A 27,315-nucleotide genomic window follows, 5' to 3' on the forward strand; every position below is an offset into this window, starting at 1 on the left:
ACATTGCCGTATTTCTCATATATTTCCAATCAGCTCTGATACAGTCCGCTAAGGGCGCTGATTGGAAATGCCCATACATTACGTAGTAGTAGACGAAATACGTAAATAAATACAAAAACAGTCATTTTTGTAAAAACGTTAAATCTCACGTTTTTGAATGCAAGGTTTTTTTTTTTCCAAATGAACTAATGTAATGTAACGTAATACATCCGCTTTGTAGATTCTAAATTGTAAACGGTGTTAGATAAATTAGTAGGTGATTAATTTTAGCGGGTAGCTATGAACGTTTTGACAGGAAAATTAAAACTATTCAATATTGAATCGCGTACGTATGAATTCTCGCTAATGTACCTACTGGAAATTGGTGATGTGATTGGTAAGCACTAGAAAAAGACATTATTTATTTTTGAGCTCTAATTAATGTGTGAACTCTGTAGTTTCAATTACTTATAGTCGATAGTGGTGATAATAATATATCGCTGCTTTGCACGAATAACAAGTAATTTTCCAGGAGAGCCAGTTTAAAATTAAACAATGTTTTTGTTTCGAAATCTTTTATTTAAATAGCTTTTATTAAAATAATGATAAATACAATTATAGGTAGTTTTGTATAGGTAGTTTTGTGTAGGAAATATTTGGGATTAAATTATATATTTAACAGAAAAATGAATTTTGAGTTGTGCCATTATTCTTGCAAAGCAGCGATATGTAATTTATGAAAAGTTATTTTAAACATGACATTTTTTAAACTGAAGGAAGACTTAAGTAGAAAACTGTAAAAACCTCACAGGAAGACATCATTTAACTGACCATTCTTCTGACAACACTTTGATAATAATTAAATTTAAATGTAATGTAAATTAATATATTAAATATCTTATCTTAAATAATCTTTCTCCAAATAATAAAAATCTAAATATGTCAATTTTGTCTTGCCCAAGTTTCATCTCCATATTGAAACGCCTCCAAATGGTGATAGCTAGTTGCCGTCCAAGAATAGTTCTATTGGAATTCATTTTGAATAAATACCATTCAAATTTGAATATTCATTGAGCACTGGAATGACACTCGATTGACCGCCTTTGGGTAATAATTCCAGTCGCACTCAAACCGTGGGCTGAAGTAAGTAGTTTAATAAATATATTGCAATGGAAGGCATTATTCTGCTTATTGATTGATAAAATATTATAGTCCTCAGGTCCACAGCACTGTTTTGATAATATTTTAAAAAGTAAGTATATCTATGCGTGTTTTGATTTCACACATACTAATTTCATATTACCCATATCAAAATCACGTGGAGGTAGAGGAAACCTTGATTGAAGATTGAAGTGTCAGTGGTGCCTATGGATACTGGCACTTATTACTGCCTAATTACAATAGTAAGCTCTGCTGTGTTCTGATTTGATGGGTGTGAAAGGTAGGCAGGAACTTATCCGAAGCATTCTAACTTCGGTTTGACTACAGATGTCAATGAGCGGCAGAAGCTTACAATCATGTGGAGACCATGCTCGTTTGCAACTTCTATATAGTATAAAAACTGGAAGATAAAGCGAAGCGAACTAAAGTAACTAGTTGTACTGAGTGGAACTAGGTGGACCAGACAGCAAGTGTTTCACTACAGGTTATTTTTATTAGGTTGAAGTAGCATATGAGCTTACAGTCCACTTGATGGTTAATCACTGATTCCCCTTCTCTGTTTATATTATTGCTCTATCGGATAGTGTGGCTTATAGGTAAGGATGAAGTTCTGGGAAGTAATGATAAATGACAAACTAAAGGAAAAGCCTTTTTGTTTTTTGTTTACGAGGGGGAAAGCTTCAAAAGGTACCCGGTGTCGTGGAACCGACATAGGGTTATGTGGGATTCTTACCGCACTAAAACCCCCCCGGTGGCCGTCCTCGGCGCTGCGTGGAGGGCTCCGGGATCTCCAAAGGAACGCAACCGGAGCCCTCTTAGCGCGTTGCCCCGTCGGGCTCCGCCCAGGTCAGCTTGGCGCTCGCCACACCTTTCACGCTTTTATTTTCTCATTTCCCTATCCACTCCAAGCTGAAACATTCGCCGTATATTATTTTACACATTCATTATTCCTTCACCTGAAAGTTAGCATATCCCATGAGACCAAACAATGTTAAACTAAAACTTTGCTTCTTAGAGTTACCGGTAGTTTTGTTTCCCAACTGCATAGCGGTATATTATTTTCCCTGACTTGTGAATTTATCATAAAATATTCATAGTTGTAACCTGTATTTGTTTTCACCACTGTAAGGTTAGCAAATAACTCTTAGGATTATGGATACTATTTAAAATGTAGTTTATTTATACGAAAACAGTTTTTATCTCTTCTCATCAACCCATTAGGTGCTGTCACTGTCTCACTGTTGGACACGGGTTTACCTCGCAGAACAAGAAGTGTTTAAGGCCATAGTCGACTGCGCTGGTGGAGTGCGGATTGGCAGATTTTACAGACTATAATACCTTTATTATTATTTTTGAGAACTCTCCGGCTGTAGGTGACTTAAAGTTGTTTTCCTTCACCGTTAGAGCAATTACGATTAATTTCTGATACGTACATTACTTAAAATATAAGTGTGTGGTTTGGGGTTCGAACCTCCAGATTAACAGACTGAATTTCATAGCACTAAGTTAGCCCTGCTTTTATCGCCAAATAGGATGTTTTCAATTCGTTTCCAAGTTATCTATATAATATAAATAAAGAACTACTGTGCATATTTTATTTTTAAAAAACGTTTGGGTTAAACTTTGCGTTAAGTGTTGATTAGTGAGAGACTTTTAAGTGCAAACAGTGAAATTAGCCACGTTTTTACCATAGAATATACCATACCCATATTAATGATAGCCATAGAATTAAAATAAAACCTCTACCTACTATTAAAGTGATTTTTAATGAGGCTCGAAATGAAAAGTAATCTATTATTTTTTATAGATTCTTGAAATTCTCTATCCGAATAGATAGAGCTTGCGGTTACTAATGATCACTAAATAAATAGCCGATTATGTGGTATTTATTAATCGCAACATATATATTCTTTGAAATATATTACCCCATTACTCGTATGTATGCATAGGTCCTATTGTGGAAACTAAACTTAAAATTAGTTTTTATTAATGAAAAGTCACGCTTGTACATATAGTTAAACATTTTTGTCATTTTTTGATTATATTTAAGTTACGTAAAAGAATGCATTGTAAATACCCTTAACTGTAACAGGGTTACCTGGCTACGTAGTGAACGAATGCTTTGACCTAATTGTGCCAGGGTCCCACCGTAGTAATATTATTAAATTATGAACTTCACTCAATTAGAATTTCTACTCGTTTCTACTATAGCGTCATGTTAGAACGATGTTGCTTTTTTATGGGAAACTGACTTAAAAAATTAAAGCTGCGCGCACATTGCTTTCTATCGCGTGAGGAAGGCTAAGTTCTTATTTTACCGTTTAAGTTACCGAGAAGTCTCTTAATCCACTGCTGCACGGGTGTCCAATTTGTTGTTTGAGCTACTGACAGATTTGACAGTATGATTTTATTCAAAAAGTCTATCAACAGTCAATTCTGTATAGAAGCAAATTCTACAGTCGCCGAGCTACTTTTGATTGTTGCCGTAACCACTTTTTAAAGCTATTAGTTGCTCGTTCGGTTACTATAAGACACTGTTCTCATCCAACCACAATCACCAGCATCCTTAGGCGTTGCAACGCATCTGTGATTAGTTTCACGTAAAACCTCTGTTCTATTCTATGGACTTAGTTACGTTTTTTTATTGTTTAGCCTAACGATTAAGCAGACGTGTTACTGATGGACTACCGCCTATGGACATTTGCAACACCAGAGAAGTCGCCAGCTTTGTATGAGAACTCTTTTGGCACCTTTTTTAAAGAGCCCTGTGTCATCGCGCTCCGGGCTACTATTGACCATTTACTATAAGGTGGTCTGCATACTCGTTTAAATCTTGAATCTTATAAAAAAACAGTTGAAACTTCAGGGTGAACTTCTATCGGTTGCAAACTACCCTGGATGATATTTAAACACTCAATTAACATCAAGTCGACTGCATGTACATTTACTGCGTAAAACACTTTCGTTGTATGAAAACTTTACCTTTAATAATTTAAAGAATAAAGAAAAAAAGAACTAAGCCAGAGAGGTGGCCATTCAAAATGACATAAATCAGTCCTTGAAGAACTGGATTATTTATAAGTAGTAGAACCATATCAAAATGCATTAAAATCCTGTGATCTTTGCAGGCACCCGCATCGGCCAGGCCTCGGAATGCTTCGTGTACTGGAAAGACCCAATGACTAATGACACCTGGGGCCTAAACTTTACGTCGCCCATTGACGCCAAACAATTCCGCGAGTGCTGCGTAAGTTAATAGTATTTTTTTTTATGTTACATAGTATTTTTTTTTACTGATCTAGTCGAATTCAAAAGAGGTCAGTCCTTATTTATAATTTCTCTAGGAAGGATATTCTGGGCAAGTCTTAATGTAATCACAGACCAATAGGACCAATTCTGTCCACTAATATAATTTTGCTATAAGATAGGTAAAGTAATAGATTTCAATTGTTATTTTAATTAAGCAAAAACACGGTTGATTAGATCACATGATATATGAAAGTAATAAAAAATAGCGCATTTTGTGTTATTATTCATGAATAAATATTGTGTTTTATACAAAAATATGATTCTATAGTACCTACTGGAAATTACTCTCTTTGTGATAAAATAGAATGCAGATGGGTAATTCGGTCCTTGCCTAATATTAATTCGATTAACCACACTAAATTAGTCTTATTAAAAAGCAATGCTTTTGTGTCTTACACTTAGTTTAGTTTTAAATTTCCGGAAAACTATAACATGCATGTTATATTTGTATTTCTACGACATAATAATATGTAAATTTATAAATTACGGATACATAATGTAACAATTCGTTACATCTGTTTCAACCCATCTTTCCATTTTTAAATAACACAAAAATCAAAAAAATATGTCAATTTACGAGCATATTTTATGATTTTAGTCACCATCATTCAAATTCTCACGAAAGGCATCTTCGAGCTACAGCCTCAAATTGGAGCCTCCAGGAAGCAAGCAGAAGTTTAAGACCAAGAGGAAACCAGTCTCCACGCCTGCAAGCCCCAATCGATCAAGGTATATATTTTAACTTTTAATTTATAAAAATAAATTGCGTACTTCATCTTCTTCCTTCTTCTGTGAGCTTCAATAGGTATCTTCCTAAATAGGTTATAATATAATAGTTGTCATATAAATATAGCAAAGATATTGTATGATAAATTTGTCAGTAATAACTTTCTTTAGGAAAAATGTCTGTTTTACTGCTGACTCTAAATAATTTATTAATTTTGAAAAATACATGAAAGTTTTACCGTGACAAGTATTATTGTTGTTGTCTTTAGTAGTAACAATTATAATTCACATTCTATAATGTGAATATTAATTGTTAATAATAAAGACTCCCTCATTATTTTACTTTCACTTACAATAAACCTACTTTATATTATATTTATTAAGTTATTATAATGGTTATATATTGTTAGACTTTGAAATAATAACACTTTCTTCACCTTTAACAATAATTTATTTGCTTCTTTTACAAATTCCAACCAATCACACTGGTATACACAGTTACGACCGTTCGCGCTCAGAACTAAAAGTCGAATACCACTTTTCGCACTCGCCACCTCCCAACTACCCTTGTGACCGGAACAGAAAAACTAAACAAAAGGAACTGCTTTTATTATACCGGAAATGGCGTGAGCGATAGTAATTATTCTTTTAATTGTTTATAAATTACATTAATTTGGCAATAAAATAATCACAAATAAAAATAAATTATTAAAATATTGTATGTTAAATTATCTTACAGTTTTAACAATCTGTTTTTATAATACCGGAAATGCCGTGTGAAATAATAATTATTCTTTTAAATATTTATAAATTAACTTCATTCTAAAATACACAATCCCAAATAAAAATACACTTAAATAAAATATTATGGTTTAAAGACACGATTTATCTCATAGTTCTTACAGTCGGCCTTTCCTGACATATTTCACGTCCCGTGAAATTTAAATAAAAATATATATCCTTCTGGTACTAATATTGAAGCCTCATACACATCTTCAACATTTAACAAAAATAAACCAATATACATAATAATCATTTTGGCTACAAATGTAACTTTATTCAGACTTAGCTACGGATGTTGAGGCCTCATTCGTATCCCCAACATCCATACGTAAAATAAAATAAGATATTGAGGCCTCCTTCATATCCTCAACATCTGTCCTAATTGAGACCTCCTACTTATTCTCAATCAGGCCTTTTAACTAAGTTATTAAGGCCTCATACATATCCTTAATAACTGTCTTAACTGAGACCTCATACATATTCTCAGCCAAGCCTCTAGTCATATTTAACTTATTTCAGTACAACGGAATCATGAGTTAATCATTTGTTCTTTAACTAACACAATACGTTAGTGCGAATTATACAATTATATTATGGTATAATAACTCCTCACATTTTAAATTTAAAATCCAATCAAACGTGCATTAGTCTGTGTCCTGGTTATCAGAACTCTCCGTATCCGAATCAACTCTATTAAACACCATCCATGGGTGTATTTTGTCTACAGAAAAGATGCCAGTAAATTTCCTGTTTCCTACGCGAGATAATGGTGTATCCTCAATCTCATACCGGTCATTGTCTAATACCTGTACTATACGATAAGGACCTCTAAGTTTTGGAATTAGCTTTCTACTTTTACCCACTGATGGAATTTCGCGCTCTACTCTAACTAAATCTCCTATTTTAAACTTTATTTCTTTTCTGGTTTTATCATAACGTTCCTTCTGTTTATCTTGTGTATCCCTAATGTGGTCTGATATCTCTTTTCTAGTGTCTATTATCGATGGGGTTATAGCGTCAGTTTCGTCTGTAATGCTTAATTGAAGTAAAGAACTCGATGTACTTGTCATGTTAATGCCAAACAGCGCTTGAGCGGGACTCTTACCTGTGCCTTTATTTTGGGTATTATTAAGACCCCATTGTATTTCGGATACCGATTCGTCCCACGTATTTTCAGGCTTACCATAATTAGTAGCAGTCAGAGAGGCTAAAATTGTCCTATTATATCTTTCGATTTGCCCGTTAGCTCGCGGCGTTGCTACAGCAGTCATAATATGCTTTATACCCAAAGATTTTAAATATGCTTGAAAGTTTTTAGCGGTAAATGACGTACCTCGATCAGAAATTAATCTATTTGGGACACTAAATGTGTGAAAATAATTTTTCATTGCAGAAATTGAATGGCTAGACTTTGTACTTTTAACAGGTACTAATATAATAAACTTCGTGAAAGCATCTATGATTGTTAACAAATAGGAATGTTTGCGCTTGCTTTTTACAAAAGGTCCTAAATGGTCTATATGCAAAGTATGGAATGGCTGATCAACTTTTTCTATGGGGTGTAATTTTCCTGCTTTTTTCCCTGCTGGTACTTTAGCGTGAGCGCATTCTAAACATGATTGGACATATTTTTTTACAAAGCGTCTCATTTTAGGAAACCAATAATTAGTTTTAATCAATTCTAACGTTTTATCAAATCCGAAATGTCCAATCTGATCATGATTAGATTTCAAAATCTGCCATCGGACAGCTTTCGGTACAACCCAACGATCCCCGGATTCAGTTTTTCGATAAAGTAGTCCTCTTTTTACTATAAAACATTTTTTTGTTTCTAGAATATTTTCTGTTTCTTTATCATTTAATATAGCTATAATTCTTTGCAATTCCGGATCGTTTTGTTGTACCGTAGCCACCCAATCAGAATCAATTTGTCTTACATGGAACTCAGCGTTATTAGATAATATTGGATTTCTACTAAGCGCGTCGACATGGTTCATAGCTGTGCCAGGTTTGTAAACTATATTGAAATCAAATTCTTGCATAATATTCCACCATCTCGCGACTCTAGCTAGTGTATCCCTTTTTTCAAATGTAGCTCGAAGAGAATTACAATCAGTCACAATAGTAAAAGGAATTCCTAATAAATATACTCGAAATCGCTGTAACGAGGTCACAACAGCTAACGTTTCTAAATCATAAGACGTGAACTTAGATTCCTCGGGAGAAGTTTGTCTACTGTAAAATGCTACTGCACTAAAAGGACTCTCTTTACTAGACCTTTGGACCAATATACCCGCTATACCAACTTTAGAAGCGTCAGTATGCAATTGTGTTTCAAACTCAGGGTTATAGAAAGTAAGTACAGGACGTTTTACTAATTCCTCTTTTAATTTTAAAAATGCGGATTCTTCCTCGGTACCCCATTGCCACTTGATATCTTTCTTTAAAAGTCTCGTTAATGGTTTGGCTATTATTGAAAACCCTTTGATAAACTTACGAAAGAAACTAGCTAATCCTAAAAACTGCCTAACAGTATGTTGGTCCATAGGTTTAGGAAATTTAACTACAGCTTCAATTTTCTTCTTCCCTGGTCTTACTCCCGACTCACTAACCTCAAAACCTAAATAATCTATTGATTGTTTTAGAAAATGACATTTAGATAAATTAAGAGTTATCCCACAAGATCTAAATAATTCCAGAATATCCTGGAGTTTTTGCAATCCCTCTTCTATACTTTTGGAAGGGATAATTACATCATCCATATAAGCAAAAGCTTCTTTGAATCTCGCATTTCCTAAAATGTTATTAATAGTCTTCTGAAATGTAGACGGGGCATTAACAAGTCCAAACGGCATGCGGTTGAACTCGTAATGGCCGTCCGGAGTCACAAAAGCCGTGAGGTGTTTTGAATGTTCAGCCATAGGTATTTGATAATATCCGGATGCGAGATCCAACGAAGTATAGTATTTATAGCCTGATAGGTTATCTAACTGATCGTCTATACGCGGAAGTGGGTAATGTTCTTTGACTGTCTTCTTATTAAGTGCCCTAAAGTCAATACACAAGCGGTAGTCGCCAGTCTTTTTGCGCACCAGTACGATTGGGGAAGCATAATTTGAAGAGGATTGTCTAATAACTCCAGTGTCTTCTAATTCTTGTATTATATCACGAGCTGCCTGACGCTCCACGTGTGATAATCGATATGGTCTGTATACAATAGGTGTAGTGTCATTAAGCTTAATGTCCATTTCAGAACCAACTATGCACCCTAGCTCTTCAATTGTAAAAGCAAAACATTCCCGAAAATTATTCAATAAATTAATCAACTGACTTATGTATTCCGACCCGATATCATCTACTAAAATCATGCTGGCTTGAATTTCAGTTACTTTAGTATTTTCCGGACAACGAACAATTCTATCAATGTTAAGGGTCTCTACTTTATTTAATGGTAATGCACGAAGTAAAAGGGTGTCTTTTATGAGGCTAAATTTAGAGTTCAAACTTTTTATTACTATTTTAGACTGTCCTTTTTCTACTCGAATCACACTTTGAAGGATCGCATAATTTCTTTGAGGGTTTTGGCATAAACTAGGTTCAATGAACAAATCTCCAGAGTATTCTGGCTTACAATAAACATCTACCGTCGTGTATCCGTCTACTTCAATAGAATTATTGACATATAACTTTATATTTTCAGTCGGTTTCATAGAAAAATTCAATTGATCGTTGGTTTTATAAACAATTACATGATCTTGTTCCGTGAATGTCTGTCCAAGTAATAAAGGAACTTTTAAAAGGTGATCGGATATTACGAGAGCTTCTACGTTAGCTTTAACAGAATCTACTTCTACCTCAACAATACATCTACCTAAACAGTTGACTATACTGTCCCCAAAACCCCTTAATACAGGTAGGTTAGACTTTGACCAATATCCTACCAAATTTCTAGCAGCGGATTCTTGTAGCATTGTACACTGGCTTCCGAAATCTACAAAGCAATTTAAATTTTGACCATTTACGTGTGCAACCTTGAAATATTTGGAGTCGTTATCTTGCTCTTTCGAAATTCGCAAAACTGTTTTATCAACATTATTGTTTTTGAATTCTATTTTACCGGGACAATCGTTAGCTATGTGCCCTACCCTATGACAACTTTCGCAACGTTTGATTGGTTGTTTACATTTAAAGTAAGGATGTCCGTCTTCTCCGCAATTGTAACACTTTGTAAGCCTATAATCCCTACGAGTTCTATCGGAATCACTGACAGGTGTTCTATACGTTTTTACATGTCTATCAGAATTACTTGATTGCACAGCCTGATTTGGTCTATCATGTTTTCTAATTCTTGCATTTCTGAGATATACGAGCAATTTATCGGGTTCTGTAAATTGTGCTGCTTCGGCGCTGGTTCTTACAGATCTATCTTCTATGCCAAACAAGACACAATCTATTGCACCCTTTCCAGTTATATTACATCGATTTAACAACACCATCTTTTGATAAAAATACTCTTCTAATGAATCACCAAATCTGGCTTTGCAAGCAAGCATATCCGTTAATAACTGTCCATAGTTTTCGTCACTTGGAAATGCTAATTTTAGTTTTTCCTGCCATTCAGTCCATGAGAACAACAAACTGGGTAAACCCTGATACCATTTTTGCGCCATACCCACTAATTTTGGAAGAGCGTAATGAATAATTTGTTTTTCAGTCCAATTATAAATTTCAGCACATTCATTAACTTTTATTATCCATGTTTCTATAGTTTGATTGCGCTTAGCAGGATCAAACTCTGGGATGACATTTAAAACGGGATAGCGCTCACTGTTTCCCTCTGTTCTCATAGTTTGAATCAGTTCTTTAAACGCAGATAGTAAAACATTACTATTGGAGTCAACATAAGGTGGACTCACCGCTGGGGCAGCTTCGTGTGTAGTACTTGGGTGCACGAAGCTCGATGGTTGGTGCAGCAGCGTGGCATCACGGCCTGAAGATGCACGACGATCACGTGACGCCGTATGCTCTCGTGACCGGTCGCGACCTGGCGACACCTCGCGTCTGCGTGACCCGTCACGAGTCCTGGAAGCACCGTGTCTCCGCCGAGATTTTGGACGTCTCCGTTCCGACGAATCAGTATCACTTTGTGTTGAGTCATCGGATACTCTTGTCCGATGACCAGATTTTCTTTTGCGACCCATTTTTCTCTGAAATTAATAAAGATATACGAAAAATTGGGTGTTCTAAATATTATTAAATGATAACTATTTGTTATCTGATGTCTAACCTCAATGTAATTGAATGTATATAGAATGGCTAAATTACATTAACTAACAAAATTATACATATAGCGAGTAAGTATAATATTAGATATTAAAAGATAAATATAGAGAAAAAAGTAAATAAATGAATAAATAAAATGTAGTTCATGTTATTAGTGCGCTAATAACCAAATAGAATTAGGAAAGAAAAACATAAAAAGAAAAGAAAAAAAAACTAGCATAAAAATGAAACATTGAGTTAAAAGAAAAAATCTTGATTTTACTTACGTTATATGGGCGCCAAGTTCTTCACCGAGAACGTTTTTTAAAACGTTTTCACGATTATATCCCACCTTCTGAACTGTTAGACTTTGAAATAATAACACTTTCTTCACCTTTAACAATAATTTATTTGCTTCTTTTACAAATTCCAACCAATCACACTGGTATACACAGTTACGACCGTTCGCGCTCAGAACTAAAAGTCGAATACCACTTTTCGCACTCGCCACCTCCCAACTACCCTTGTGACCGGAACAGAAAAACTAAACAAAAGGAACTGCTTTTATTATACCGGAAATGGCGTGAGCGATAGTAATTATTCTTTTAATTGTTTATAAATTACATTAATTTGGCAATAAAATAATCACAAATAAAAATAAATTATTAAAATATTGTATGTTAAATTATCTTACAGTTTTAACAATCTGTTTTTATAATACCGGAAATGCCGTGTGAAATAATAATTATTCTTTTAAATATTTATAAATTAACTTCATTCTAAAATACACAATCCCAAATAAAAATACACTTAAATAAAATATTATGGTTTAAAGACACGATTTATCTCATAGTTCTTACAATATTATTATGGTTTACTAACTATTGTTACAGTTTAACCTACGGTCGCGAACCGCAATGCACTTGCATGACGCAGGAGCAATACGCACGACTCCGCGCTCAAGATCCTCGCTATCGTAATTATTGTTGATTTATTCACTACAATAATGATAGTACTTCTTACTACGTTTTTACTTAGTGCGTTTAGGAACGCCGTACTCTTGGGGCAATAAAAAATGTAAACGCTACAGACGCCGTGCAGTGCGTTATCGCTTATGCGTATTTAAAAGCCTATGAATTCCAAACAAATTGATGTTGTACTTATATGCGCACTAATATGAATTAATTATTTAGTTTATTCGGTCTTATACAATAATTTATTGTGACAATGACTCAGTAATAATAACGCGAATAATAAAATCAATAAAAATCATTATTATTTTTATAAAGTGATATTGATCTTTCTTATATTGATCAATAAACAATTATTAAATGATTTAAAGTTTTTAAATTATTTATTAAGCAATTGTAACATATTTGCATTCAGTCACGAGGCCTGCCTGTACCTATATTTAAGATATTTGTCGATGAAATTAAGTTACGCGGTGGTACGAAACTGCCCTTCCTATAAGGCCAGTAAGTACGTCAGATAGTACAATATGTCCCATTCGCTTTATTGCCCCACGGGTACGACGTTTGTAATCACGAGCTTATTGGTAAAACGTATTAAATAATTAATCTAACTGCTTTTTCGAGCATAATTACTAATTGTGTACCAGGTTCATCAACGTTGCCTCGGACCACGACTCGCGCTATCGAAACAGACGCGAACGCCGCCGCTGGTACCGCCGGCCGCTCCGACAAAGTAGCTGCGGCTACTTCTTCTACTTCACTCTACGACAACGTCTCCAATAGCCAGCCGGCTACTCAGACACCAAAACGTAATAATCTATGATTATTTATAAGTATTTCAAGGAATTTATAATGTTAAAGTACGTTATTATTATATTATTCTTCTTCAATGAATTATTTGATTTCGTTCGTATATTTCCTGTGCTTACTTTTGAGAGCAAAGAAATAATAAAATAATATAAACTTAATATTGATACAAACCGTTCTTATTTTCAAAATTATGTGTTATTCAACATAATGATCACAAACCTCATAGATATTATAGATGTTGTTAACTGTGATATGCGTATTACCGATGTTATGTGCGGGCAAAAGCACTCTTTTATTAAAGTTTAAAATAAGTAACTACATACACTAACAACGACTATCTTAACCATACATTTTATTCTAAGTGGATTAATAATATAACTTGTTATAGCGGCAGCACGTCAATCGGAGGCTCAGTCTTCTTCCCGCCCGCCCAAGTCGCAGGAGACCTCCACGATGACAACCAACACGTCTACAGCGCCGAAGACCGTCACCGCTTCGGTCGGTACTCATGGAAATAACGTAAGTTTACGCGTTAGTGGTATGTTGTGCCGCCGTGGATGTCCCTGGACTAGCATCGCTTTAAAGGTATAATTCTCAGTAGTTTGACGACAGCGACACTACCGCTGTAACTATTTCTGTCTCATGACAGTGATTAGCGCCTTCAATGTGGCCGCTGTGGTCGCAGAACAGTGGAAGCGCTACAGATGCACGAAACACAATAGCTTTATCGAAGGCGCCATAACATGAAATATTTCAATTTATTCCTCGGAGCATCTTATTTGTGGTCAGTTACAGTACCCTTACCATGAGTTTTAAAAGCATCCCACAATTTTACGTTACGTTTACTCAATCCATTATTCTGTTCCGTTTGCTTAGTAGACGGAGTAAACGTAACAATAAGTAAGTGATCAAGTCTTTTTGTCTACCTCACATGTTTGCAAAAGAAAGAGACAAAACATAAAGCGCCATTTTGTCAATTTAGACATTCAATGTTACGTTACTGACACTATAGTTCTGATATAATCCGTTAGGGGCGCTGATTGGAAATTGAATGGGCAAATACGTAAACAAATACCAAAACAATCATATTTGTCAAAACCTAAAAACTCATGGTAAGGGTACAGATGTCCAATAAGTTTAATATACAAGAAATATCTAGGGGATTCTTTGTTTAATTTCTGCGAACGTTTTATAAATACTTTAACATCCCACATGTTATTTGCACGGTAATGTACCTGACCTTTCTGCAGTGTTCAATCTTATTATCTCTTGTTGACACGATGGCCGCGACTGTAGTTACTAGGTACTCTTCTTTCTGTGGAAGGATTTTTCGGTAGCCCTAGTCTAAAGGCTTCTATTTCTAAAGGATGCAAGTAGTTTTAAGTAACTTTACGCTAATTAAATGAAAACATGAAAAATAGCTTCTCCTTTTATATAACAAAAATAAATCGTTAAAATAATTTTAATCTGTAATTAAATTCTTAATCACAAATCTTCTTTAAAATGTTGCAATTAGTCGTTATAAGAAAGGTAAATTAAATACGGTTGAAAGTAATTCCTATTGATTTTATTTTTGGGTCAACAAGCAGTTCAGAAATTTCTTCTTTTGCAAAACACATCAGATCTACTTGGGAATTAATTGCAACTGCCAAGAGGTCTGAATAATATCGGTACATATATAACGTAAATATTTTTCTTATATATCCCATAAATATTGTATAGACTGAAGACCAGCAAGCTGCTGGCGGTGGCCAGAGCAGCCAAGATCTGAAGTCTGAAGGAGTGCAAGCAGGAGGCACCCTCACCACCTCTAAATCCTCGGCCACCTCCACTCGATCTGGCAAGGAACACTTGCAGCACATGCCGAAGAGCATTGACTACGGAGATGGAAATGAATCGGTAAGATTATAATATATGTACTCAAGAACAGATTTTTTTTCCGGCAACAGATGTACCTACTGTAAACTAGTGTTATTAATTCTTAAACTTAAATAGTCAAAAATCTTTTCTACAAAATGAGAATGGTTAATTTATTGAGTTAAGTTATGGAGGTGTTACCAAATTTTATAGGCTCTACGAAGCATTTGATGGCAAATAGATTTTGATGGGACTCTCATATGAAGATAGAAGAACTATCATTGATTAACATATCTATAACACTTTTACTTCAAAAAAATGTATATTCTCTATGTAAAAAATATTTTATTAAATAGTGAGGTGGATTCAACATGCAGTAGATCACAGATGCGTTGACACTTTTAGTCAACTTACACGTCTTAGAAATATATTCAAATTATTTATTAAAAAAAAATAGAAGTGTAGTTTTAAAAATATGAAAAAAAATACAAAAGATATTTATAGTAATATTTTCAATAATTATTTTTTGTTATTTTTATGATATGGTTATTTTTATAATAATAAGAGCCCATAGTCACTGGCTGGTACGATTCTATGAGTTAGCATAAAAAAAGAACACTCTTGACTTTTGGGTTTTATTTTGCGCGGGAATAATAAAAGTTGTTAATTGGATCAAGAAATAGTTTTATTCTGTTACCCGCAAGAATTACTTAAGGCTAGAAATTGATGTGGTGGTACATCCTCGGTTAAACTATACTAGTTGTACCACCTTTTAAATAATTATTAAAAATAATATGCATTTGTACACTTCCAGGGACGCGAATCCGATAGACATTCGATGCACAATCACAACGTGATCAACAACAACACATCAGGATCTCGTCGCACGAAGTCAAAGAGCACTGAGGATATGAATATGGGTGAGTTAAAGATTTATATTAATAGATGCTGTAAAAAATTAGGATGTTACAGCAAATAAAATACTTATTAATTAAGTTTGCCCCAATATCAAATATCTAAATTAAGGTTTTTTTAATCCATTTGGATTGGGCTTGTCGAAAACTCCATGGATAATCAATCACTTTATGAAACTGCGTTTAAACTTTTAAGTTTTCCATTATAGTTATACGGTAAACAATATATTCTTAAATATTTGTATAAACGTACAAGATTTTTTTGATCCATGGATAAAAGGATGCCATGTTTCCACTATTTCTGAACTTCAAATTAAAGTTTAGAGAAAAAATGGCATTTACCATTTTTTTTCTAGTTTAGAGATAAAGCATGGCTCCTCATTTATTACAGATTCGAGCACCCTAAAACGCATGCTGAAGCCCATGCCGTCAACGGAGAGCCCGGTGACGTCACCGGAGATGGGTCGGCGGCGCTACGCGGGCACGGCGCCGTGCCCGCCCACGTGCGCGTCGCACGCACACCGCCACTCGCAACACATGCACCACGGACACTACGCACACATCGTGAACAACAACAGCAGACAAAACTCACAACGGTACTCCTCTGCTAGGTTAGAGTGCACTTTGAAAACTGTAGCCGCAATATACTGTATCCTTAGTATGAGATTTTATGTTTTGACAAAAATGACGTAAAAATTACGTATAACCCATATATTGCCAATCAGTTCTGATGCAATCCGCTAGGGGCGATGTTTGGAAATGTATGGGCAAATACGTAACAAATACCAAATAGTCATTTTTGTAAAAACGTAATAACTCATACTAAGGGTATTGTTTAGATTAATACTTTCAGGGAATGTTAGATAAAAATGTGTTTATGTGCTATGTACGAAACTCCTAGTATGTATTTGCTATCTTGTACACTTATTTGGGTTTCCATATTTACCTATTTTTAAAATATGTATAAAAACTAATCCTTTAATATTTTAAGACTATTAATAATAAAAAGGTAGACGAGCACAATATGTCTAAGCCTATTTTCAAATCGGAAAGTAATAAAGCAAGCATGTATTTATTAAAAAACCTAAACCACTGAAGCACTTAATTACCGTTTATAAATCCCCTTAATTTTGTGTATAGCCGCGGTGTTGGCGTGGGCGCCGCACCAAGTGGATACCCAGGGCGTGGACTGTATCTGGAGCTGGGCGGCGGCGAGCGCGACATGTCGCCTCCCTCTGACAACGTGATGTTCGACAACCAGTGCTACGCGACCACTCCATCATCTTCTAATGGAAACTCCGACCAGGAGCCCTGTCGTCGCGACCGTGATCCTCGTGATCTACGTGAACTTCGTGATCCCCGTGATCCTCGCGATCCTCGTGATCCCCGTGATCCTCGTGATCCTCGTGATCCACGTGACCCACGTGACCCTCGTGACCCTCGCGATCCTCGCGATCCTCGCGATCTCCGTGATCCTCGCGATCCACGACAACATCATCATCCTGTGAGTATCAACTATGTTTAGTATCTTTTATTCTAAAACTTTTTTAATACACATTGATTTTATCACTCCTCGTCCTTTACTAGAAACTTTAATCCACAACAGTGAAAATCCTAATTGCTTGGTCTACTTGATTCCCCTATCATCAAGATAATTGTGATTATTTGGATTTCGCGATATTCGCGACAGTATTAAGATCCTTGAAGCGTTAACGCTAAGTAGAAGAACATTTTCCGAATGTTTCCGAATTTTCCGAAGTTTAACATGAATTATACTTCCTACGACACTGGGAGTTCAAGAACATAAAGTATTAACACATCGAAGTAATCAAAAGATAAATTCTAATAAAATGAGATTACTGTCCAGAAGTTTTGGTTAAGATTAGACTTTTGACTTCTATTCTAGTACAATATTACTTACCATATTTATCTTTTTTCCGTAGAAATATTTTAGATTGGTATTCAAATAAATATTACTACTATTGCATTGTTTTATTACACCAATCCTTATTGATAGTAAAAAAGTGAGAAGGAAAGAGAGACGATTTACAGTTATTGTAGCTGTTTTATGATGTGAAATGTATAGTACAGCCCGAAAAATGAGGTTTTTAGCTTTAATAGGACCTCTACTCTTGTCCATTTTGAATTTAGTGATTATGTGGTAAGAACATTTAACTATCGACAGACTGAGCCCGTTTATTGGTAGGGCTTGCCTGTCCTCATTGGCTTTCTCATTATGTAGTTATGTAATATAGTTAAGTGTGGATTGTTATGAGGACAATTTGTATTCTCAGGTTAACGCTGGGCTAATAACCAGTCCAAAAAGAATTAACGTAATCTATGTCTCCAGCAAAAGCCCTGCCTGTCGCGCCAAGCGTCTCAGTCGAGCGCGACGCCGGCGCCGGGCTCGCCGACCTCGCGCCTCCTCCTCGAATACGAGATGCATTTACGAAATACCCTCGCCAAAGGTATGGACGCTGAGAGCTACAGTCTGCACACGTTCGAAGCTTTATTGAGTCAGAGCATGGAAGATTTAGGTAAATAAAAATACTTCATGTAAAATAGCATCCAAAAAATATAGACCCATTAAATTGTTAAAACAAAAATTAAAGTTACCTATATCTTGTAGCTTCATTGTTTATGTTTACGAGTAAAGTGTAAGCTGAATTGCTTTTGCGTAGATAGTTATATGTTGTAGCCTACTATATCATGCTTTGATGTTGACTTAGTTAAAACTATTCCTTCCTTCTTTCTATCTATGTTCTACTCTGTACTTAAAAACTTTTCGTGTAGAAGAAAAATACCCAAAACAAGATAAATTAATGTTTTTATCAGTTACTTGGGTATTCATGAATTAATAGTTCAATTTTAATATAATAAATTTGAACTATACGATTTACAGTATCCAGTTGTTGAAGATAAAGAACTATTTCAGTTTGGAATAAAATAATAAAATTAAGTTTAAAAAAATTCAAGGCAATAATATTACGGAGTTATATCGAACATAGATCGTATTCTTGCGATATAAACACTATAATAGAATATATTACTTGATGTTTGTCTCCTTTGTTTCTAGAATATAATGACAATATGCCGCCATCAAATCAACGAAGCCCATATCCGTCTAGGCGACGTAAGTATTTGTAACGCTTTTATAATATTACTACTTTAAAGTAATATTTCATTTTTCAGATTTAAATACGGTAGGTTTATATGCAACTGAAATATATACATTAACTCTATGTGAATGAACTAAAAACCAAATGAGTCTTAAAAGTATGAAATTATGCAATGAAAACTACGATAATATACCTAACAGTAGACCAAATATGGTAAGAAACAACACCCAATTCAAAAAAGATATGCAATACATACCAATAAGAATGTATTACATATCAGGGCCGGATTAACCATTAGGCATAATAGGTAATAGGAGCCCATCTACGAGGGGCCCTGTGCATGCACCAAGAAAAAAAGGATCATTGTGTGACCAAGATCCATACCTTTGCCGGGAATCGTACCGAAACAACACGACTCGGTTAATTAGAGTAAGAAAAGAGGCCCCGAGAATTGCGTTGTCTAGATCCTCTGAAAGGGTTAATCCGGTTCTGATGGATGTGAAGGAATCAGCTCTACATGGCGACAGCGATATAACGACTAGCGTGCAAAAAATATCTTCTGATTAACGTAAATGAAAAAGTAATCTATGGGGTTAATTTTAAAACCCCAGGTGTTTCAACAAAAACTAATAGCCACGTTCTAGAAGACTGTACAAAATAGGGTTTAGTTTAATAACATCTAGTAACATCCCAGCTTATTTAATCTAATTATGAAAAGATACAAAATTCAAGGCTGAAGATTCCATGTATTTTTATTTGTATCATTCTATACTTACAAATATCATATTATAAGGTTTGAAAATGAATTTGTTTGTTCTTTAACATGAACTGGCTAATCTAGAAAACTACATAGTAAATTAATTTTAGTAGGACTTTTAGGCAAAAATTTAGTGGACATGGAGCAGCCTCGTCAGGTATTTGTCTGAATATATAAAACTGTGTTTATATCAAAGGACCAGCATCACAGTGCTCTGGTGGTGGGGGAGGTGGCAGCCGCTCGTCAACGCTGCCGCTGCCGCATAGACTCGGTGTTGAACGCCAACACAGCGCAAGATCTGACCGGGATGGATATTACAGGTAAAATTATACTCTCGTGAAGTTATATTACAGGTAATATTATACTCTTGTAAAATTATGTTACTGGCAAAATTATACTCTTGTAAAAGTATACCAGAGGTAAAATTATCTCCTCTTGATACTTAATCAAAAATTGAAGAGGTTTTTGATACTTAAGAATAAAGAGAAGAGAAGAAAGCTATGATCGACATTAACCCTATTTCTGACTCAGAAGCAATGTTTCACATAATGCACTGAAAACAGTTAACAACACAAAGAAATAAATAAATAGAATTATGTGAGGATATGATAAACCTAGACCAATAAATAAGGTTAGACTAATAGAGAGATTATATGGGGTGGTAGAACCCTTTATGGTTCGACTCCGACAGCACCACCGCCACACCTATTTCTGCATTATAACAGCAGTGTTAAGCGCTGCTGTGTTCTGGTTTGAAGGGTGTGGTAAAGGAGACATACTTTTCCGAGGCATTACAGCTTAGTCCTCAGGGGTAGCGGCGCATGTGTGGCCGACCTCAGATAGGAATATCTAATCCTGTCTGGGTTGATTACACATGTCCATGGGCGTCAGTAATCACTTACCATCAGGTGGACTGCATGCTCGTCTGCTACTTCTAATTTATATAAAAAAAATAAGAGTAGGAAAATAAAAGAAAGAAAATAGCTCAATCAATTAAGCATGTTCAAAATTAGATAGTCCTACGTATGAGTTCATACATCTAAAGATGAAACTAATTGACAGTAGGGATTTTTTCTTTTAGTTATATCTTATTATCTTTTATCTCTTATTCTTTGTTTGTTTGTTTGGTTGTAATGAATAGGCTCAAAAACTACTGGACCGATTTTAAAAATTTTTTCACCATTCGAAAGCTACATTATCCACGAGTAACATAGGCTATATTTTATATGAAATATACTTGATAGATAGACTTTGAGGTGGTACAAAGTATGCCGGGTCAGCTAGATGTTCATATAACCCTTTTGTTGTGTTTGGCGGTGGCCTGAGGACTTCACCACTCTAGTCAGACGCGATTTTGTGCATAGGGGAAGTAGTAGAAAATCCGAATTAGGGACGACCATCAGCCTATGCTTAATGGATAAAAGCTTTTATTATATCAAATTTTGTGTAATAAAAATTCCACGCGAGTGGGGTGGGTAAAGAATCCTGGTCAGACTATGATTAATGAAAAAATAAGGAGTGGTAACCATGAGAATGTATGAAATAAAATGTATTTATTTGAGAATTTGCTTTTCCTTTAGTTTGACATGTATCATTACTTCGCACAGTTTGAACCTTAAGCGATACCTACTATCGGATAGAGTAATAATATAGGAAGTGATTTTTTCTTCAATGAGTTCAAAATATTCCTTATCCATTCAACGGATGGGTGAATGTCGTAATATATAATAGTTTCACAATATACTTGTCTGTAATACATATCCCAAGAAGAGTGGGTTATTAGTTAGTGATTTTTTCTGCCCATTAAAATGAATGAAGTATATAAGCATAAAAATGGCTCGTGGTCACTTTATACTTAGCAACGAAGTTTGGTAATAAAGAAGATCTGAAGTTCCGTAAATAAATTATAAATCGACATTGTGTAAGTTTACAGACTCACTTAGCGAAAGTTTGTCTTGTAGGAGTTGTGGGAAAGTAAAACATAAATTGAAGTAGACAGTTATGTCGTCAATGATTATTAAGCAATAATAACCTGTTGGTAGGAACTCAGCTTCTTTATCTGAAGGCCCGAGGTTCGAATCCAAGACACACACCTGAGACTTTTCAGAAATTATGTGATGTGTGAAGTCTACCAATTCGGACTTGACTAACGCGGTGGACTACGACCTTTACCCCTCCATCTCTGAGAGGAAGTCCGCGCCCACCAGTGGGACAGCAATGGGTTGACGACGACATGTATTCAATCTCAGTTTAGAATTTCTGGGATATTCGTCCGTTTGTCTGAGGAACGGTCTGGTACATACGTTACTCCGGTATGGAAATCGCTGTGTTACACGAGTTATATAATATTTTTAAATTTATAAGATAGATTTTCGGTGTTTGTTTCGGATTCCATATATGATGTGATAGCATACAGTTAGGCAGGTAACACACGAGCGACAGTTCGTGTCTACTAACGCCTGACGTTCCCTGGCGACGGGCGGTCACAGTCGTTGACGTTAGATGTCGCTCGTTTACTAACCCCTTTAAAGAAATAAAGCGTTCACTTTCATTTATAAATGGGATAGTTCTCTTCTGTTCATTAAATTAATGTTTTTAGTTTGATATCTAAATATTTAAAGAGGATTACTAGTATTTGTTGTGGTTGGCATCAGATAGTTATTGCGAGAAAGTTCACTGAAACGCTACAAAGTTTACACAAACATGGAAAGCCTTAATAATCGTTTTAGATATTGTATCCAAAATAAATATCCATTATAATCCATTTAAAAAATATTGTATTCACAATAAATAAGTAATTATTAAAAAAAAAAAATTGAATGTTTTCCATTTATCATTTCACGATTTATCATTTTACGACGTAATGAAAATAATTTTGAAATTGGTTTAGAACCTTAGAGGTATTCAAGATTACTTATCTTCTTTTTTCTATTTTTACGAAAACTACCAAAACATTTCTAATATACTATATATCAGAACCTTCCTTTTAAAACATGCTTTCAAAACCCCATCTAAATTGGATCCGCAGTTTTTGAGAAAATTGTGTACATACAATCTTTTATACATACGAGTACAAGCAGTGGAATACAACACCTCCTCTTTTAAAGTAGGTTAAAAATAAGGATAAAAATTTACCTTCATCAATTGTCATGTTAATTCAACCGAAACCACTTATTTAAAAAAGTGTTTACGAGTATACGAGCATTAACCGATAAATTTTATTATTACTTTAAAAATCAGCTCTACATTTTTAAAACCTTTAGAGTTGAAGGCTAAATACACTGCTGAGCTGTCATCGCCTTTTGTTCTTTGAAACAACTCGTGAAATATTAAAGATTATACAAAGCTTACAATTAATGTTACGCCTTAAATATTTTAAGCTTATAAATGAGCAAATAAACATTGTTCCAATTCATGATTCAGTTCGAAGAACTCATCAAACACAGTTGCTCATTGTGCGACATCGTTTCTCAAACTTGGGGATCGCATTAACTATAATAAGATCTGTTTACACAATATCGGTTTATTACAAGAATATTTTAATGTAATGCTACAAAATTAAATATGTAATAACGTCATGAAAAAAGCATAGCTTAGGTATAGCTACTTTGTTTCACAATGATTAGACATTAAAATGAATGAATAAGTTTATTGTTAATAAAGAAATCATTAAAATATAATTTCAGTATTATAATAAGAGGGTCACAAGGTTTATTGGCTGTGACATTCAATGGTTGGGAGTCACTGGTCCACAGTTATATATTTGCTGAAATTATCTCCAAGCGTACAAAGTGGGGCGTGCTCTTTTTATTGTTTATCTAAGCTGTGATTAAAATTTCGATTGTATCTATTGTTCTAGCGACCGCAACGAACTTATGAGGGAGAGGGAGAGGGACCGGGAACGCGGTTATCTGAGTGACCACAATACCAGGTTTGTTTTTTTCGTTTGAGTTATGTTTTAATATGAAAATGATTTCAAAAGTAATTATGGGTTCGGGGTTGTGTGATGGTTACTTTCTCTTTTATTTAAATAAAGCAAATTTTACGTTGCTGTTAATTGAAAATGGCAACTTGGGCAACTCGAACTCGAAAAAATAACTGAAACTCAGGGCTAGGATTACAAGTCTTCACTCTCAAAGTAACTTAAATGTCACTTTCAAAGTAGCGTACCTTTACTAAATAATCATAAGACAAAAATAATATAGTTTCAACATTTACCGAAATCGTAGTCTTGTTACGTAACATCTAGATAGTAGAACATCTAACAGGAAGCGCATATTTATTATGGCCTTTTATTTATGAATTAGTGAATTAAAATGGAATGCGTAGGTATATAATTTTTATTTTTCGTGGTGTCACGAAACATATGCCCACAGATATTCATACTTGTAATTGATATTGAAATTCTTTAGGTACATTAAAGTAGGGCTGAAAAATTGGTGTATGAATTACTTTTGAACCAAATGGCTATTACGAAGAAATGGATCAGAAAATTTGTTACAGCATTAAACTCTACCTACCATTTAAAGTCAGCGTAATGATATTGCTTTATTGATATACATATGCTTATAATATCAAGCTTCCATACAGAGTATTGCAGATGACTGTAATTGTTTATACAAGCATACTTGTCTTTGAAATCAAGATACCTACAAGGAAATCCAATGTTGCTTTGAGTGTAGCTATAAGTGTAATGTATGTATGTATAAGTGTATCAAATATAATTCGAGCTTATAATTATTGTGGTAATTGTTAACAGGGATCGAGTACGCGATCGTGATCAAGGCTACCTCAGCGATCACCAATCAAGGTAAGTGTCTATTTGTATCATAAACCAATTTATTGTACAGTAAGTACTGTAAAACAATTTATTGTTGTCGCACAATAGGTTCCTCAAAACAAAATATTAAAGATTCTATTTTCGTGTGAATGATTCTGATCGCCGATTGTTTTCTTTGTGTTAGCTATAGATACTATGTAATAAGGATTCTTGCTTTTCAAATGTGAATGCTTTTAATAAAATGAGTACAGATACTTCTGTCGTTAACAATCGACTCGATAAAACGAAGGTATTATAATAACATGGTTTCTACGGTTCGCTTCCCAGTATATTATATAGATTCATTTTTTTATTTAAAGAGATTAAATATTGATTATGTAAATAAATAAAAAAGCTTCATCTAATCCTTTTGAAAATAAAATCTTAAGAAGAGGAAAGCCGAAAATGTCGTCTTACGGTGTAAATAAATTGAATTAATTAAAATACAACTTTATTAAAAGTGACATGGGTATGCGCTGTATTTTTAGCAGGCCCCATTGTTACCTTATTTTATTCCAATTTTCAGTCTATTTGAAGAGACGTATTTATACACAAGTATCTTAATTTTCGGAAACAATAACATGAATACTTTTGAAATGTTAATTTACGTTACGTATATTTACTTAATTGACAACTTGGCTCATAAACAGTGCTTATTAGTCAAATTAAAAATTAGTTATTTGTTCTTATATCAGTATTGAATTGAACAGGAATATTGAAACGAATAAAAAAGTTATGAAGGCCCAGTTCGGTACCGCGTCGTATATTTTTTGTGAAAATGCGATGGTAATAGGGTAAGGAAGAAAGCGTTATACTCGCTCCATGAGACTCTTGTCTCTCCTTGTGCGTTTAACTTATTAATTCAGTTTTTGCTCACAACCACAGGTTTTATTATAATATTTATATTTTATTTGAATTTTACGAAAAAAGTTGCTATAAATATAGTTAAATATGAAACTGATTATTCCTTGCGTAAATACTTTGGCAAACTCTGCTAATAATCAAGAACATTTCATAGTTTTGGAAATAATGATTGAGATTTTTTTCAAATAGGTCATTTATAACTCTGTCAATAACCTGAGCTGTAATTCTAAGAATCGATCGGTCATTTACACCAAAAATGAAACTATTTTCTAGGGCATATAGAATGGCTTAGTTAGATCATTATCAGAAAATCATTGTTACGGCCTCGGGTCACCAAGTTCCCCGGTGAAATAACCTGCTTAATAAACCCATACTTTAGTGGATGGATATAAAAAGCAAAGGTTTTGAGTTCAGCCATCCTGCAGAAAAGTGAAAATATCAACCAACTCTGTACAATATGTTTTTAGTGGTCTTATAACAAAGCGTCCCAAAACTTGAACGTTATGTACTCTTTTTCGGGTTCCATACAAAAAGGAACTTTATTATTAAGCTTACTCGCCCGTCCTTCCATCTGTCCTACTTTTAAAGAGTACAGCTTTTGAAACATAATAAGTTTGAAATTTTCACAGTTTATGTGTTTAATAAAATAAAATATTCAGAAGGTTTCTCATACAATAAATGTGTTATATTCAAAGAATCCGCTTCTAACATGTATGTATTATGTATTTTATATATATTTTAAACTGTAACGTATGCAGTGCATTCATAAGACCGACGTGAGTGGGGGAACATAGGGCTCTTTCGCTTGCAAGTAATAAAAATATACATAACACTGCAAACACGTGTTTAGCTCTAAGACGGAATAATATTAAAGTATTGACTTAGCGTGTTGATGGTCCGTAAGTTAGTAGAGTTTAACTTGGTCTAGAGTGATATTTCAATATTGGACGACCTATATGCGTTCGCCATACTGATCTGACACACAGAGGGTATCCGGTTCAACCCCGGGTCAGCCAGACATTTAAATAAGAAATTAAGATTTTTGTTCTGGGTCTGGATGTCTGTATATTCTTCTACATGTGTATCTATGGCGTGAAAAATGTAGGAAATCCTAATGTGTTGCTATGAGTGTAAAAAGAGCATTTTTTAAAATATAACATTAGAGTGTTACAGAAATATAAAGATTCATTATAAAATATGGAGACAGACGGTTCTTATACGGAGTAGATACCTACACAACTACACGTATAGCGTTAGGTTCAGCAAAACTGTTTTTTTAATCAAACAATGCTAGCGACTAGTATAGGTATGGAGTACGAAGGTTCAAAAGATTGAATTTAAAATTTTTCATTGTTTCCTCCCAAGTAAGAGTAATTAAAATGTGCTTAAAAAGTTAAAAAATATTTTTATAATTTCACATCGCCTCAGGCTAGATTCGTAGCACGTTTCAAGCTATTCAAATAGACCGCAAGGCTGACGGGTTCCAGTAATTATTACACTTATTTTAATAACCACTCTACATTTCTAAAAATGTCGTTTGGTTTGTAAATCTGATGATATTTTATCTGAATTTGTTACTTTTAATTTAATTTAAGCAGTCCATTTGATGGTAAGCGGCAACTGCTTGGACCCGTGGAAATTTACAATCAACCCCAGATAGGATTAGAGTTATACCCTAATTCATTCGACAACAGATGCGTTGCTACCCTAAGGACTAATTTGAAACACTTGGTATGAGAGTATCTCCCTAACACACCCTTTAAACCAGAACATTACTGTTATTTCAGCGAAATAAATTTGGAATCGCATCACAAAGGGTTCTACTATCTTTAGTGTTACTTCCCTACGCGGACAACTTTATTAATGTCAATTATTTTCTCGTTTTCCTTAAAATTATTTATGCGTCAAAGAATATTATGCATAGAAATGCTTGTGAACATCGTCTGAATCTAAAATTATAACTGTACTTATAAACAGAGTTGAC

At 34.4% G+C, this 27,315-nt stretch overlaps 2 protein-coding genes across 20 annotated transcripts in view; one reads left to right on the forward strand and one right to left on the reverse strand.

Annotated features, from left to right (window-relative positions):
* The window catches only part of sif (guanine nucleotide exchange factor still life), a 146,739-nt gene that overhangs the window by 29,284 nt on the left and 90,140 nt on the right, over positions 1-27,315 (forward strand). For 15 of the 19 annotated variants that reach the window (XM_073084128.1, XM_073084143.1, XM_073084144.1 and 12 more), the window contains exons 5-18: positions 4,269-4,387; positions 5,048-5,178; positions 12,114-12,196; positions 12,839-13,000; positions 13,390-13,520; positions 14,724-14,900; positions 15,673-15,778; positions 16,164-16,383; positions 16,913-17,276; positions 18,123-18,309; positions 18,849-18,905; positions 19,845-19,968; positions 23,508-23,579; positions 24,408-24,458. In XM_073084128.1, coding sequence (XP_072940229.1) covers positions 4,269-4,387; positions 5,048-5,178; positions 12,114-12,196; positions 12,839-13,000; positions 13,390-13,520; positions 14,724-14,900; positions 15,673-15,778; positions 16,164-16,383; positions 16,913-17,276; positions 18,123-18,309; positions 18,849-18,905; positions 19,845-19,968; positions 23,508-23,579; positions 24,408-24,458 — 1,984 coding nt within the window. The remainder of the gene's footprint in view (positions 1-4,268; positions 4,388-5,047; positions 5,179-12,113; positions 12,197-12,838; positions 13,001-13,389; positions 13,521-14,723; positions 14,901-15,672; positions 15,779-16,163; positions 16,384-16,912; positions 17,277-18,122; positions 18,310-18,848; positions 18,906-19,844; positions 19,969-23,507; positions 23,580-24,407; positions 24,459-27,315) is intronic. The other 4 variants (XM_073084133.1, XM_073084149.1, XM_073084140.1 and 1 more) reach the window with 3 other exon arrangements.
* On the reverse strand, positions 7,511-12,065 carry LOC140750793 (uncharacterized). The gene is made up of 3 exons (XM_073084514.1): positions 11,508-12,065; positions 8,712-11,165; positions 7,511-7,567 (listed from the first exon to the last, which is right to left on the reverse strand). The coding sequence occupies exons 2-3, from the start codon at positions 11,157-11,159 to the stop codon at positions 7,511-7,513; spliced, it is 2,505 nt and encodes an 834-aa protein (XP_072940615.1). The 5' UTR covers positions 11,160-11,165; positions 11,508-12,065.

Source organism: Epargyreus clarus, unplaced genomic scaffold (genome assembly GCF_041222505.1).
Source record: "Epargyreus clarus isolate Ecla_fem2 unplaced genomic scaffold, WU_Ecla_fem_2.2 ptg000021l, whole genome shotgun sequence".
Taxonomy (NCBI): Eukaryota; Metazoa; Arthropoda; class Insecta; order Lepidoptera; family Hesperiidae; genus Epargyreus; species Epargyreus clarus.

Bases quoted from the DNA above. Each gene is read 5' to 3' on its own strand.
- LOC140750793 (XM_073084514.1), bottom strand. From the start codon at position 11,159: ATGGGTCGCAAAAGAAAATCTGGTCATCGGACAAGAGTATCCGATGAC. The intron at 7,568-8,711 runs GTAATTATCCCT...AATCATGTTTAG, and splicing joins CTTTTGCTTATATGGATGAT to AATGCGCTCACGCTAAAGTA.